This window comes from Triturus cristatus, chromosome 2_2 (assembly GCF_964204655.1).
Source record: "Triturus cristatus chromosome 2_2, aTriCri1.1, whole genome shotgun sequence".
NCBI lineage: Eukaryota > Metazoa > Chordata > Amphibia > Caudata > Salamandridae > Triturus > Triturus cristatus.
Window position 1 is genome coordinate 234,617,146 of NC_140582.1, and position 14,925 is coordinate 234,632,070.

Here is a 14,925-nt window from a genome sequence, read left to right on the forward strand (position 1 = left end):
CACCTCTCTCCACACCTCTTAACCCAGAACCATGGAGAGATCCAACACCCAGACTCAGCTCAGCTCAACCTAGCGATCTGGCTCCTGAAATCCTAGAATTTGGTTACCTTAACCTTCCTCCTGACTGTATGAACGTCATCAAAGAAGCTAGACGGCCTACCACTAGAGCATGCTATGCAGCCAAGTGGAAGAGATTCGTAGTATACTGCCATAACAACGACACTAATCCCCTAGATGTGTCTATCCAACACATCATAGGCTACTTACTACACCTCCAAAGATGCAACCTAGCCTATACCTCTATCAGATTGCATCTTGCTGCCATAGCAGCATATCTACAAAATAGACAGCACCTCCCACTTTTCAGAGTGCCTGGCATAAAGGCCTTTATGGAGGGACTCAAGAGAATAATTCCCCCCAGGGTACCACCTTCCCCTATGTGGAATTTAAACATCGTTCTCACAAGACTAATGGGGCCTCCATTTAAACCTCTACATAAATGTGAGCTACAATTCTTAACATGGAAAACTGCTTTCCTCGTAGCCATTACTCCTCTACGAAGAGTTAGTGAACTACAAGCACTAACCAATCAAGAACCCTTTCTCCAGATGCAGCTTAATAAAGTTGTTCTCCGCACTAATCCTAAATTCCTCCCTAAAGTCATTTCTCCCTTCCACCTCAATCAATCTCTAGGGCTGCCTGTATTCTTCTCGAAGCCACAAACAGTCGCAGGAAGAGCTCTTCACACCTTAGATGTCAAAAGAGCACTACTATACTACATAGAGAGAACAAAACCCTTTCGTAAGACCAAACAACTATTCGTGTCTTTCTCACCACCACACAAAGGCAACCCCATATCAAAATCTGGGATAGCTAGGTGGATTGTCAAATGCATACAGATTTGTAACCATAAAGCAAAACGTACATTATCTGTTCCTCCTAAAGCCCACTCTACACGAAAGATAGGGGCTTCAATGGCATTTTTAGGAAACATTCCTATAGATATCATCTGCAGAGCAGCTACATGGTCTACACCGCATACATTCACAAAACACTACTGTGTTGATGTGCAAACTAAACAGGTTAGGGTGGGCCAGGCTATACTCAAAACACTATTTCAAACTACTGCAACAGATACTGGTGGTCGCCGCTAGGGGTGGATACTGCTTTACAATCTATGCACAGTGTGTAATCTGCAGCTCATATGCCTCGAACGGAATATGCTACTCACCGGTATGCATCTTTTCTTGGCATGTAGAGCTGCAGATCTATACACGCCCACCCGCCTCCCCGGCTACCTTTATCTGTTCCAGTATTATCTTACTTAGATACACCACACATGGGCATCTTTCCCGTTTCTTACTAAGCTCCATAATTTCCCTGCTGGCGAAAAACAATCTGAGGATGGAGCCGATGCCCATGCGCGCTATGATCCAAAGGTGGAGTCACATACCTCGTGACTTCCAAAGACTTTCCAAGACAAAAACAAGTGCAAACATCCGGTCCCAACACCAGATGGCAATCTATGCACAGTGTGTAGATCTGCAGCTCTACATGCCAAGAACAGATGCATACGGGTAAGTAGCATATTCCATACTCTATTAATTGGGAACCATACAGCAACAAATTAAAAAGTCATCAAAGGGTATCAGTGAAGTGCTACAAACTCAAATCCCCAGACCTATGTGCACAGCAAATGGAAAACAGGAGTGACAGTAACTTGGTGAGGTAGATTTAGGACAGAGGAAAAGGAGATGACTTGAAGGTCTGTGTAACAGAGTTATTCAGGTTGATCGTTGGAAAAGTGGATTAAAACGGATTAAACCTGGAACACATTTACAGGTTTGAATCTCTGTGTACTTGTTCCATTTCTAGGGCATGCATTCCTTATTCATCACAGAAACACAGCAGTTAGATAATAAGATAATTTCATCTTTCAAGATCCATTAACCATTTCACTGCAAGGAATGTTACGTATACAGTAGTTAAGAAAGGAAAAGAAAACAGTGATTTAACACTTGATTCAAAATAGTTATTTCTGATGGACCTATTCATTTGGGCTCATGTTTGAACTTGGAGACCAGACCAAAAGTATTTCATCACTTCCTAAAGGGCTGAAATTCGGCAGTCTGGATTCAGAGCTGGCTTCAGTGCTGAAACTTCAAACTTAAATGTGCTAGATGATAGTCACTGTATCCTGGATGATGATACAGCTAGTCACCTTAATAGATTGTCATCAGCCTTTGATACCGTTTATCATCGGATGCTGCTTCACACAATTGGGACACAGGAATCATACTCTAACAATCTTTTCCTCTTACTTTTCAAGTGTGATCAAATGGTGAGAATTGGCATACATCCCTCAAAAACATCACCTGTGCAGTTTCTCTGACACTGTTCAAGTTAATCATAGAGCCATTCAGTATATGTCTCATAAAGTCTGGAATTCCCACTCATCAGTACACTAATGACACTGAATTATACCAAAAGATGCTGTCTATTTATGACCTCTCTTCTCTTGGATTGCTTTTCATAAATCTTCAGTAGTGGATGTTTGGCAGCTTCTGATGTAAATCCCTCAAAAACACAATGTTTTTGTCATCACTTAGATTTCACCTGGCATTGATGACTGATATGAAACTAGGGTTTTCCGCATCAGTTTCTGGAAGAAAATTATTTGGTTGCACAATTGACAATACCCTGTCACTATTCTTGATCGTTAACAAATGTACCTATTTCTTTTTCCATTTATTAAAGAAAATCAAGAACCTCTTTCCACCTTGGATACATTAGAACTGCTGTTTTGACTGCCAACCCCCAGTCATCAATCAACCTATTGAGAACAGCCTGTTATTAAACAACCAGGCCTATTTTGGCCAAGAGAAAATTCAACCAAGTTTCTCAATCCTGTGACAATTAACACTGGTTATCCGTAGAAACAAGAGTGGAATTAAAAACAGACTGCCGTTTGTATAACACCTTGCATATGAAAGGTAAAGTACACCTTACATGGGCATCCCACTGACTGTATCCTGAGAACAACAGGGTTTGGGAAGCAAGGGCTCGCTATACCAGAAGACACCAACATTTAAGCAAACTCAAACTATCAAGCATTCCTTCTCCAGAATGGCATTTTGTGGTCATAACTAGTAGAAATATGTATTTTCTTCATTGACCAATTTAATACGGCCTTCTGAGTTCTCTTGAACTCGCTTCATATAACAAGATAGTTTTTGATCTGTAACTCTGATTCTGTGTGCCTACCTACAAGAGCTTCAATTGGTCTCATCTTCTACCATGTGTTCTACTTGCCAATGTTTTCTTGTTCTGCTTCCATGTAAACAATGCTCATAGCATTCGGAGCAGTTTCTGCTATATAGAAAACTGTTAAGTAAGGATAACTTACCAAAACAGATATCGTAAATCTCAACTTATACCAATAGGCTGTAGATGGGCTGCAGCAAAGGTATAGGTTTAAGTGAACATTAGAAACAATTCAGGACATGTAAATAAACCCCAACAAGTGGCACAGAGATATGATTCAAAATGTCTTCTTATGGCTGATTAGGGAACTGGAGACAGACAGCAGATTTGGAACCATATGTACTTTGTGTGGCTAGGTCAAGATGAAAATGCTACCCAAACTGATGTATGTTTTTCACTCTTTCGATCTTCATGTTTTCTGAGACACTTGGGATTTTTCAAAGCTTGACCTCTCTTTTTAATATAGGGAGGACTTGAAACAGAGTTGTATGTCCTCTAAAAGAAAAGAGGAGTTAACACAACCAGATGTAATAAGCTACTGACAAGCAGTTGAATTAGAAAGCATGGCAAAAAACATTGAAAAAGCCAATAGCTCGCCTAGTGGCTTTGCAAATGCTTGTTACATTGTGGCACTAGTTATATCTGCTTTAATACCTCCACTGTGATGTTGATCGGTGATCCATGATGTCTCATGAAGCAGGGCATTCATTAGGTGTTTTTGTTTGTTTATTGTTCTGTTTGGTCCGTCGAGGAGGACAAACTGAGTATTTTCCGTTTGTTTCAAGATGGAAGACTAGAGTTCAGTGTTGCTGTACATTGCAGGTTTCTTGGGAATTAATCGGGCACTAGGTCGGTTTTGTATGTTTAGAAAATTGGTGAGAATATTTGTGTTCAAGCACTTTTATATTTTTTGGTGAGCAAAAAAAGCTGTTTTAGTTCTATCCCATGTTTCACCAAAGGAAACTGTGAAAAATAAAAACAACCTTACCTTAACAGCATGGTCAAGAAGGGTGCATGACTACCAGTGAGTTTTGATCCAGAACACTGCAGATGCATACGCATTGGTGTTTGTTGTACACTATTGCCATAGTCTCTGGTACAACTAAGAGGCTGCAGAGGCAAGATTCTCTGCATGGAAAGATGTTGAATTGCTGATAATGCACTTTCTGATCACAAGCTGTACATGGCTCTGAAAAATATAACTGATTTTTCTGTGTGGCCTGAGATGCTCCAAAAGGCTGTTAGAAATTGCGCTGTCAGTGGAGATGCATTGAGGATGCATGCGCAAGATGAAGAGCACAGGCCTTTAGAAGTGAAAAGACCTGACACTAATGCAGTAAATAAGTCTTCAACCTTCAAAGGGATACCAAAACTGCAACCTCCACACAATCTTGGGACACATTTGAAAGACAATTCTGGTTCTAGAATACAAAAGCAAAAAAGACGTCAAAGCTCTGAAGATTAAGGGAACTGAAGTTCCAACACGTCCTACAATAACATCTGGATGAAGTGGCAAACATTAGGCACACTTTTTCAGTGGTTAAATCACATTTAGCAAAACTTGTTTAGCTGATGAGGAATAGGAGAGTGAGGACATTTTCACTCTGGATTATTCCTTCATACCAAAACTACTTCCCAGCAGACATTGCTGAAATAACCTCTTAAAGAGTTCATTGCCTTTCAGTTTACTCACAAAACATCTTATGAACCAGCATAATTTTTGCCCCTAAATCAAACAACATCAATGCCTCCAAACCATTGACTTTCACCAAATCTAGACAATTCTTTTGACAACCACTCACTTTCAGCACAATTTCACCATGGTCCAAGTCACTGCCACTCATAATGTCTTCAACATCTACTTCTCTTATCTCATTTTACTTAGACCTGCAATTCTCTCCATAATGACATTTCTTTCCACATAGCTTACACACAACATTTAACACCGGGCAACCTTTATAATTTACCACATGACTAAGGAGCACCACATCTAAAGCACTTAACTCTAAAGATTTTTCTATAAACTGTCCATTTTCTTTTTCAGTGAAATGTTTCAAATTTCTTCTAGATTATTCTCATAGTCACTATAATCCTCCTAAAACTCAGGGACATCTTTCTGCCACACCCCTTCCCTAACTAGCTCTGTACTGCAGCACAACATACATGTATTCCTAATACGTTCCTCCAGATTCCCTTCAAACTTGAAAGTAGAAGCCAGTTTGTTCAAATCTGTATTATCATTTTCTACTTACTCCTGAGATCTCTGTATCCTTTTGCTAAAGTGATAAGTTTCTAGAATTGTGCTGACCTTAGGTAAATAAGGTATGTCAAGATTCTTGAAACAGATTTTATAGTCATTTAGTCCCTTTGCTTCTTCGTTTTTTTAGTTTGGGAACATGATTAAACTCTTCTTGTCCTTCAGAACCTTAAACAATGGAGCAATAAGGAAATCTTCCTCACAGCACTTAAGAAGGTTCCACAAACCCTAGCATAGTGCTCAAAATCCTTTTTCTACTTAGCCCATTTGAGAGCTGGTTCACCGGGTAAGGATAAAAAAAAATTAAGGAATTGTAACTTTCTGTATGATGCAATGTTGTTTACAATAAAAGCTTGCTTTAAAGTACCACAGTGGTGTTCACACAAAAACCTGGTATAAAGTACCACAAGGAAAGAGTGTGCATATAATAATAACAAAACAAAATTACATGAAGAAAGCACTTTAAACTCATGGTGGTACCCAATATGGTACCTGAAAACAACCTTCGCATTACACGGGTGCGCTGTTCTATACCCAAAGCTAATTAAATAGACACCTCACCACCTGCGTTCTCATGGTGAATGTTTCACCACAATAGATTCTGAGACTTAGAGAAGATTTCACCCTGAAATGAGACTGTCAACTTTGCAGAGAATATGGTGTGCGTATTACCACAAAGTGGGATACTCTTTAAAAGATATGGGACTGTTATTTCTGAAGTTGTAAAGGTGTGCGCCAAATGCATGTTACCTATTCTTCCCGAGAATAGTATTTTATCAACATGAAAAGAGGTGTGCATTTCACCGTAGTGCACACTCGCGTCTTCCCAAGAACTATGTCCCCAAGGACTCAATGGATGATGCCTGACGTCACAATTACAACAAAACTAAAGAAAGGGACTCTAGAAGGACCAATCCAAATTTTTCCTCCTCAAACATAACACCCCATTTGTTTTTGGCTATATTATTAAAATTTTTCATATGGTATTTGGATGTTATTAAATAAAGATCTCCTGCTGTATTCCTCTAAAAAAGAAAATCTATAATTAGTAGCACATGTACAACAATAATGTATTTGAGATATCAGAACTAAGTCTCACAATCATATAAAAGCGTTTATACACAATCCTGGCATAAACATGCCTCCATCTGGGGACAATCATTACAGAATTTCCAATTTTGAACCGTCTAAAGATAGTCCCCTCAAGGTTGAGACAGTCAGAAAAACCTGTGTGTCCATCATCTGAGTAAATGAGGAGCAACTGTCCACAATCAAATTGTCCTTTTAAGATCTTTGCAGCGGGCTTCTCAGAATAAGTATAGTCGATGCTTTTCGGCTTAGCTGTTCATGGCCTCCTCAGGACAATACAAGGGTGTGTAAAACCTCAAAAGAATACAATCACATACATACTATTGGGGTCTCCCATAAGCAGGTCACATGTATTCGTAGGCACTTGCTGGGTTGATCGGTCCTAAGGCAAAAAAAAGTTTCTCTAGCCAAAGGCGTGCCTGCGAATGGTGTGAGTAATCCTGCGGAGGCAGTTTACAATCAAACTGTGTTACTTAGCAACATACCATCCGCATTGCTATGCGTAGCCACGTGCTTGTGCTCACACCCGCGTCTCCTCATGACTCTCACAGGAAGCATACATGCTACCTCCCAGATATCCCCTCAAGCTTAGGAACCATAACAATTAGAAGCAGGCATGATGTGTTTAATTTAAAAGACGAGCCTTGTACCCAGGAATAACATGTCCTGTGAACCTCTAAAAGTGAAAATGGCTTGCACCACTCTGATGCCGACAGATTGAAAAAGTTTGTCGCTTTTTTTATTTTTATTTAAATGGACATCTTTCCAAACACGCAGCTTTTAAGAATCAGAGATGCATGTAACATGTAAACATCAGATGTTGAGTTGTGTACCTATCCCACCCTCGTCACCCAGGAAATTATGTAGTCCACTGCAGGAGTTCTGATACACATCTACCAATACTTTATTTTGTTGAAGAGAATGTAACGCCCCAACCACCAATACAGCTTTAGGTATCTCCTGCCTCAGAGTCTCAACCGACCGGTCACATATTAAAGCATCACTGAACATTCTGTTATGTTGCATCATCACCTAACACACAGTGAAACATGTAAAATAAAACCGCAACCTTTCCCAAGTCAAAAGTTACCAATAAATAAGACTCATTGGCAAATAGGTTCAATGGAGGAAATATAGATTTAATAAAGAAAGAGTGGGATTGCCAGTGTAAGAGGTACTGCCACCCAGATACAGTGGCTCACCACTTCAAAATAGCACACATGCAGCACCCTAGTCAAAGGGAGACTGCAGGGATTTATGTGCAGAGGTAAAACAGCAAAGGAGGATTCAACGGGACACATGAGCTCTGGCTCTTGTACAAAGTTCAATAAAGGATGATGCTCACCATCGCACAGAGGTATCGCCCTGGTAGCACAGCCTGATCCAGAAGACAAGTTGTTGAGCTAAATTCCTGGCGTACGGCTCAAATGTGATAGGAAACACTGAAACTCTGCAGCTACTTGGCCAATCACTTCATCAAAAAAAGCAGATAGTATTGAAGCCCGGGTTCTGTTAAAAACAGGCAGTTAACTGCTCCCCAACTGCAAACTTGTGAAAACATTATTCCTCCACAGCACATCCTAGATGAGCTTATGATAAAAAAAAAGTGAACTTATCAAAGCGATAAACACAGCAGGATCTTTATCAGACCCTTGCACTCAAAACATATATATGAGCATTTTCAAGAAACCTCAGTTGCCATTCTGGCCAGTGTGATTATCATTAACTATCTATCAACTGGAGAGTTTCTGCGCGAACAACAAATATCTTTTGTTAAAGCCATATTCATGAAGAACGGACTTAATCAGTCCAACCATACAAATGATAGACCAATATTTAATATTTCTAGGTAAACTCATTGAAAAGTTAGCTTTCTCTCAAATATACAGCTTCATTGAACAAAAAAGTCTTTTTTAGACGGAACAACATGGTTTCAGACCTAAAATGAGTACTGAATCGGCATTGATCTCCATATGATCTCAAAATATAATGGAGTTGCAGCGTTCCTCCTGCTTGAACTGTCATCAGTTTTCACCATACTAGAGTACCAACTACTGTTTCAAATACAAAATGATGTAGGAATCAAGGGCACCACATTCAGTTGGATAAAATTGTATGTCCCTAACTTGGCCCGCAGTTCCAATTTTACACAATTATGCTAAATGCTATTCACCTGACGGGTAGGTGCTCCCTAAGGGTCAACAATTGCCGCTCTCCTCTTCAGGGTAAATCTGCCCCCACTTTATAACCTTGCCAACTTTTTTACACTTGTATGGTTCAGCTATGCTGAAGATATCCGCAGCATCTTAAAATGAGAAAACCTTTAGACCTCCGGCTTTGGTGATTGCTGGTTGGGGAGTACACCATTGGATGCTAAAGAACATACTTTAAGTCAACTAATTCAACATGGAAATACTCACTTGTGGATTATGGAAAATGTATGACCCCAATGTCCCCTTGGCTCTAGGCCCACCAGGCACCACATCAAAAGAATTGAAGCGACAGAGAGACCACATGATTCAGCTATCACTATCCCTAGTGTAGTTACTTCTTGATTATGTGAATGCCTAACTTTCAAAAACCTAATATGGATGCTTTAACAAATCTAAAACGTCTCTACCATACAAGTAGCAAACCTGAGCTGACACAACTTCATTATGGCGGACTTCAAAACTTTACACTGGTTACTAGTTTCATAAAGAATGTGCTTTACACACTTGGTCATCCTTCGGAAAAGGCTCACCTTCTTTCTATTGTAACTCAAAACTATGCAGCTAAAGAAGAAACCTAAGATCCAAAATGGCTCCACTCCAGATAATATCCCTTTTTCAAAAAAAATAACCAAGCACACCAGTGAACTCCTTCTCTGTTTAGGCATACATGCTCTGAAACACTCTCCTACAAAAGAATAAGTATCATCAACACTAGACTTGAATTTAGAAAGACAAAGACCTGGCTATTTCAAAAATCAGGATTCAAATAGGTCTCTGGCTTTAAATAACGCTGGTTTTTGTACACAGAATGCTGAATGTTCCCTCCCTCTCTAGTCACCTAATGCCGCATGCATAAAACGCTGCTACATGCCTTTTTCTTAAGTCTGGAGTTCATCTCTGGGCATCGTGCACATAACTAAATCCTACTGCTCAAAGGTTGCTCAACCAACATCCTCTTCCAACCTTATACAACAAATTAAGTAGATGTTTTCTCAGCCAACCATAAGTGCTTTAGTGCCTATCGGTGGGGAAGGAAATCACTATAGAAGTGCTACAACACAATGCAATGGGAGAGAAATGAGAGAGACATACAAATGAGAAATATATTGAAACCCTATAGACAATCACAAACAAAAATGCCAAAGGTATGGTTTAATGTGCCAATAGAGTCACTAGGAAATACTCTGTTAAGTTAGTACAAGATATGTGTGTTTGGTGTTCCTCTATCCCTCTCCTACATCAAGTGAGAGAACACTACAAAAGCACAAGGTAGTTTTCTCTTTATGTGATGCATGCAAAAGTAAAGGCTAGTACTAGTTGGATTGTTCTGTTCCTCGCCAGAAGTGTGCCTGATCATACTATTTTGGTCTATATGCAAACAAAATTAATTTTTCTATAATTGCACATTGAATATCATTTGCAACATTTTTCTACAGTATGGCAACAACTCTCCCTTAAAACTCAATCCTATAATAAGTGGTGCTGTTAAGATATTTACTTCATGACACCTTAATGTCCTGCGGTGGCCTTGCTAAAAATTATTGACGAAGAAATTACTTTTGATGGTTTTTCCTGCTAGATATGTGCTTGATGGAAAGTCCTTTAACACAATAAACCATAATTTATGATAATGAAGCTTGTGTACTTTTAAGGCTTGAAATTTTCCTCCACATAAGCATTGTGGAGCTTGTCTCGCATTTGATACTGCATGAATAAAAGACGCCTGCACACCAGTGCTATCCTGGGCTGTCTATATCAAGAATTGCATAGCTCGGTCATTTGCTCTATTCTTACAAAAAGGTACCCATTAAATACATCTATAGTCCAATGGATGCCCTTCTTACAGCAAATCGTTGTTCTTTTTGTTGCAAAGGCATTGCTGTTTGTGTTTTGCTCCTGTTAAACCATGTTTTGGACACCTACCTGATTATCGCACTCATTTTACATGTTCTGGGGCACTCACTCCCAAGTTGTAAATCAAGTTCTGGTGTTAATCTTGTGAGTTAAACTGGGAGTAGGGAAAAATTGTTGAGGTGTTTCTTTCTCTCTGCAGGATTTTGATGCCTCTGATTTTGTAGATAGCGATCCTGTAAAAGAACTCGAGGCCTCGGTGGAAGGAAAATCAGATGCTGATAGCGGCAGCTTGGAAGAACTGCATCAAGATGGCTACCCTTGCTCCCAGTGCGACAGAGTGCTAATGTCCATGCAGGGACTGCGCTCTCATGAGAGGAGCCATTTGGCATTGGCCATGTTTACCCGTGAAGACAAATACAGCTGTCAGTACTGCTCCTTTGTTTCCGCCTTCAGACACAAGTAGGTGTTGTCATTGCATAATATACTTTTTTATTTCCTTTGTTTTGTTTGTGGTAAAGGTGTAGCTGTCCTTTTCTGTATCTGCTGTAACAATTATCGTGGACATTTTTCACTAGATGGGACATCAGTAATTCCATAAATTGATAACTCTAATTAAATAGGAGTTCAAGTCATTGCAAATGTTATGCAGTATGTATCATGTAGGGAATGCTCTGTTCATCGTTCTCATTCACAACCTATATTTTCCTGTTTTGTTAAATATATTTCATTCATACTGTGAACCTTCATTTTGTAGTTAACGTTGCCTCAGCATTTCAACGTCCTGTCAGCATCAGTCTTTGCCAACCCGCTCTCTAATGCTGATCCCGCCTCACCATTGGGTTCAATACTTTAGAACTAAATCTGTGATGTAAAAAAATCTCCAGTTAGGCAGTGCCCTTTAGATATTAAAGTTTATGTTCCTTTCTACTTTGACCTCCTTCTGCAACAGACCCTCTTTTAACTGGATGCATTGTTTGAGCTGGAGATCTGACCTTGAAAAAGCATATTTGATAGTGCAGAGGCTTTTCAGACAATGAAAACACTGGGTGCCACAGAAAAAGGAACAAATATTTCAAATTTTGGCCTCAAGTGTTTTGTTCTGTAACACAAACATATCTTCGTCTGCCACTATTGCAGTTTGGAACGCCACATGCAGACTCATCATGGCCATCACAAGCCATTCCGCTGCAAACTCTGCCCTTTCAAGTCATCTTACAATAGTCGTCTGAAGACTCACGTCCTCAAAGCACATCCTGGTAAGTACCTATGATTAAAATTGCATTTGTTGATGCCAATTTATTTTTGTCTTTGTGGTTAGCCAGTCGTGCTTTTGTGTTTGGACCACTACCCCCATTTGAACGTCCTCTGAAGTTGATTGAGCCAAGTTGGAAACAAAATGATGATGCTTCATTTCTTAATGAAGGTGATAGATTTTGCAGAGGGTTTCTGGTGAGACTGCGAAATCTTTTTTTTGTTTTTTGGTTACATCTTTTTTTTATTTGGCACTTATTATCACAATACACAGTTTGCACACCATTAAAATACAGACAGGTTTCATAGGTACAGTTCCACGCACTTGTACCTACCACACCATCCCAATCTACGATTCCCTGTACAAGCGATGTTGTTCAGTTGCAAAAAAAAGCCATTTTCATTAGTTCTAGGAAACAATACTGTGGGGCCAGCACATGGGCTTCCTACTTTATGTATTCCATTTTCCCCATATTTTCTCCCATTTTTCATGGCAACTCCTTCTTGTATATGTTTCTGCAACAATGCACCAGTCTAGGTCTCTCTTCCGGTCACTAAGGTGCGGTGCCTCTTCTGCTCCTCACAGACGAGCTATATTTCGTTTGGCAATCATTATACCAAGAGTCAACCACATTTATTCCACAACATTTAAATTTGCGGCCTCCCAATCATTCAACAGATACCATTTGGCGGAAGGCATAAATGTTGTCCCCACATACAATAGTGATACAGTTTACAACCTTGCCCCAGAAGGTCTGGATAATTGGGCATTCCCAAATGATGTGCAAGAAGGATCCCTCACTCCCACATTTCAGGATATGTATGATCGTTACAGGATATGTATGATCTGTGTAGGATTTTCAGCTGCACGGAAAAAAAACGTGCTCTGGTTGCCACCTCTCTAGGAGAGGCTAAAGCCGAGGCTGAGAAATCTTGAGGAGGAAGTGCAGGCAAACCTAGTACACTTGTTTTGTGTTTTAAAATAATTATTGTTCATATTTTCACTTTTGAGATGTTTTTTTAAAATCTAGATCTCATCAATATATGTCCAGTGGCTTTCATTTACACCATCTTTTGCAATAGCAAGCATAGTTGCCAAAATATTTCCATATTTTGTAACAACATAGTAGCATTAAGGGCCTAACTAAGTTACATGGTCGGCAAAATTGTCGGGTCTAGAATTACCAATATCAGCTGATAATCCACCCCGGTAACTGTGCAGTTAAGTTATTCTTCCAGGAATTCTAAGTAACATATTGGCATGAGTATAGTGTGGAAAAAGCAGCATATAGATTCCGAATCCAAGTGAAATAATATGCCCTCTTCCACTTCCCTTCTCCACTTGCAGATGGTAAATGGGTATGGGCAGATTCCTGTGGGTGAGTGAGCAGGGAGAGTGTCTGTAGCAGGAGAAACTACTCGGCGACCCCATACAGTTGGATCAGGGTAGGAGGAGGTGGGGCTGTGCAGCGCTCATACCTGAACCTGCATTCCATTTTACTGCCAACATTTCTGTCTAGCAAATTCAGGCTCAGTGTTCCCACAGCCACGGTTTTTAAGTAGAGAACAGAGGGGCACTTTTGATCCGGTAGAGCTATATCCCTGCCAGGGATACAGCTCTGTCCAACCTCTAATTGAGCCATTAGGTGATGTAATTAAGACAGGTAGTACATGTTTATTATAGCTATTTTCTCACATGAAGTTCATATGTGTGCTTTTGAAGAACAAAGTCACAAATTCTACAAAGCAAGCATGTAAACGTTATTATTTTATTGTGGCTTATTAATGTTTCATCAAGCACCCTGTGCAATATAAACATCTTTAAGATATAACTGGATTTTGAGGTAAATGAAATGTACAGTTATATACTAAATATCATGTATTTACTTTTGAGCCACTGTGATTCGTGTTTTCTCTTCTATTAAGGTGAACATGCCTACAAATGCTCCTTGTGCTCCTTCTCCACTATGACAATAAGCCAACTAAAGGAACATTCCCTGAAAATACATGGGAAAGCACTGGCTCTTCCTAGACTACGCTCTTTTCATCAGACGTCCTCCAGCAGCCTCCACTCCCCATTCCATGATGAGGCAGATGATGAGAAATGTGAGGGTAAGAAGCAATCAAAAGCCAAGTATTCTGTCTGAATTGTTTCGTGTAGTACTTGCCATTTTTATTGCCGCATTAATAATGTCCTTATTAGTAGTAGTAGTTGGTTAATTAATCTCTGGAAACTTGTATTTAATTTGCATGGGAACAGAACAAGTATATATAAAGCCCCCACCGTACTCTCCTTGGCAGAATTATTTAATACTTATTTTTTTCCCTGCTATGTCTAAAGTACATCTTGAAAGTCCTTCAACGAGGGTGTGGGGCTTTCTATCTACCTCTTGTTTGATATTGCATATGCATAAAGCATTTGATTACCCTTGCCCACTCCCGTGCGTTAGGGGTGAGATGATCCCAAGGTTCAAAGCACATGTCCTACAAAGTGCTAAATTTGTAAAATAATGAGTGCCAGTCCCCAAAGTTTTTCACAGAAGCACAGCTTGCGCTGAATGATGTTTGCATTGCTGAATATTAAGACTGCGTAGTCTTGATTTCACCTTGTCTGTTTCATCCACTACCAGACACACTTTGCTGCTTTCTCCCTCTGATACTGTTTTTCCATCTTTTTCTTCCCCTCCTTTTTCTGGTTTTTCTCTCTTTTTCCCTGGGTCAAAAACTTATGAGGAAAAGTAAGTGCCGGTCCCAAAATTTAGTGCTGGTAGGTCCCTCCCGTAACCGGCTCAAATTAGGTACTGGTTCTACAACAGAATGCTGTACCGTAGTCCAGTGCCCACAGCAAAGGTAGTTACTTTTCTTAACTAGAATTTAATTTGGTTGTACAAGAGAATAAAGTTACTAGATCTAGATTATTAACCCAGCTTAAAATACCGTATAAATAGCTCTGGTGGCCACTTAAAATGGGGGCAAGCAAATGTTTTGTACTTTACC

At 39.8% G+C, this 14,925-nt stretch overlaps 1 protein-coding gene across 8 annotated transcripts in view; it reads left to right on the top strand.

Annotated features, from left to right (window-relative positions):
* The window catches only part of ZNF462 (zinc finger protein 462), a 204,631-nt gene that overhangs the window by 145,918 nt on the left and 43,788 nt on the right, over positions 1-14,925 (top strand). For 6 of the 8 annotated variants that reach the window (XM_085641286.1, XM_085641290.1, XM_085641289.1 and 3 more), the window contains 3 exons: positions 10,877-11,136; positions 11,815-11,933; positions 13,855-14,040. In XM_085641286.1, coding sequence (XP_085497412.1) covers positions 10,877-11,136; positions 11,815-11,933; positions 13,855-14,040 — 565 coding nt within the window. The remainder of the gene's footprint in view (positions 1-10,876; positions 11,137-11,814; positions 11,934-13,854; positions 14,041-14,925) is intronic. The other 2 variants (XM_085641283.1, XM_085641285.1) reach the window with 1 other exon arrangement.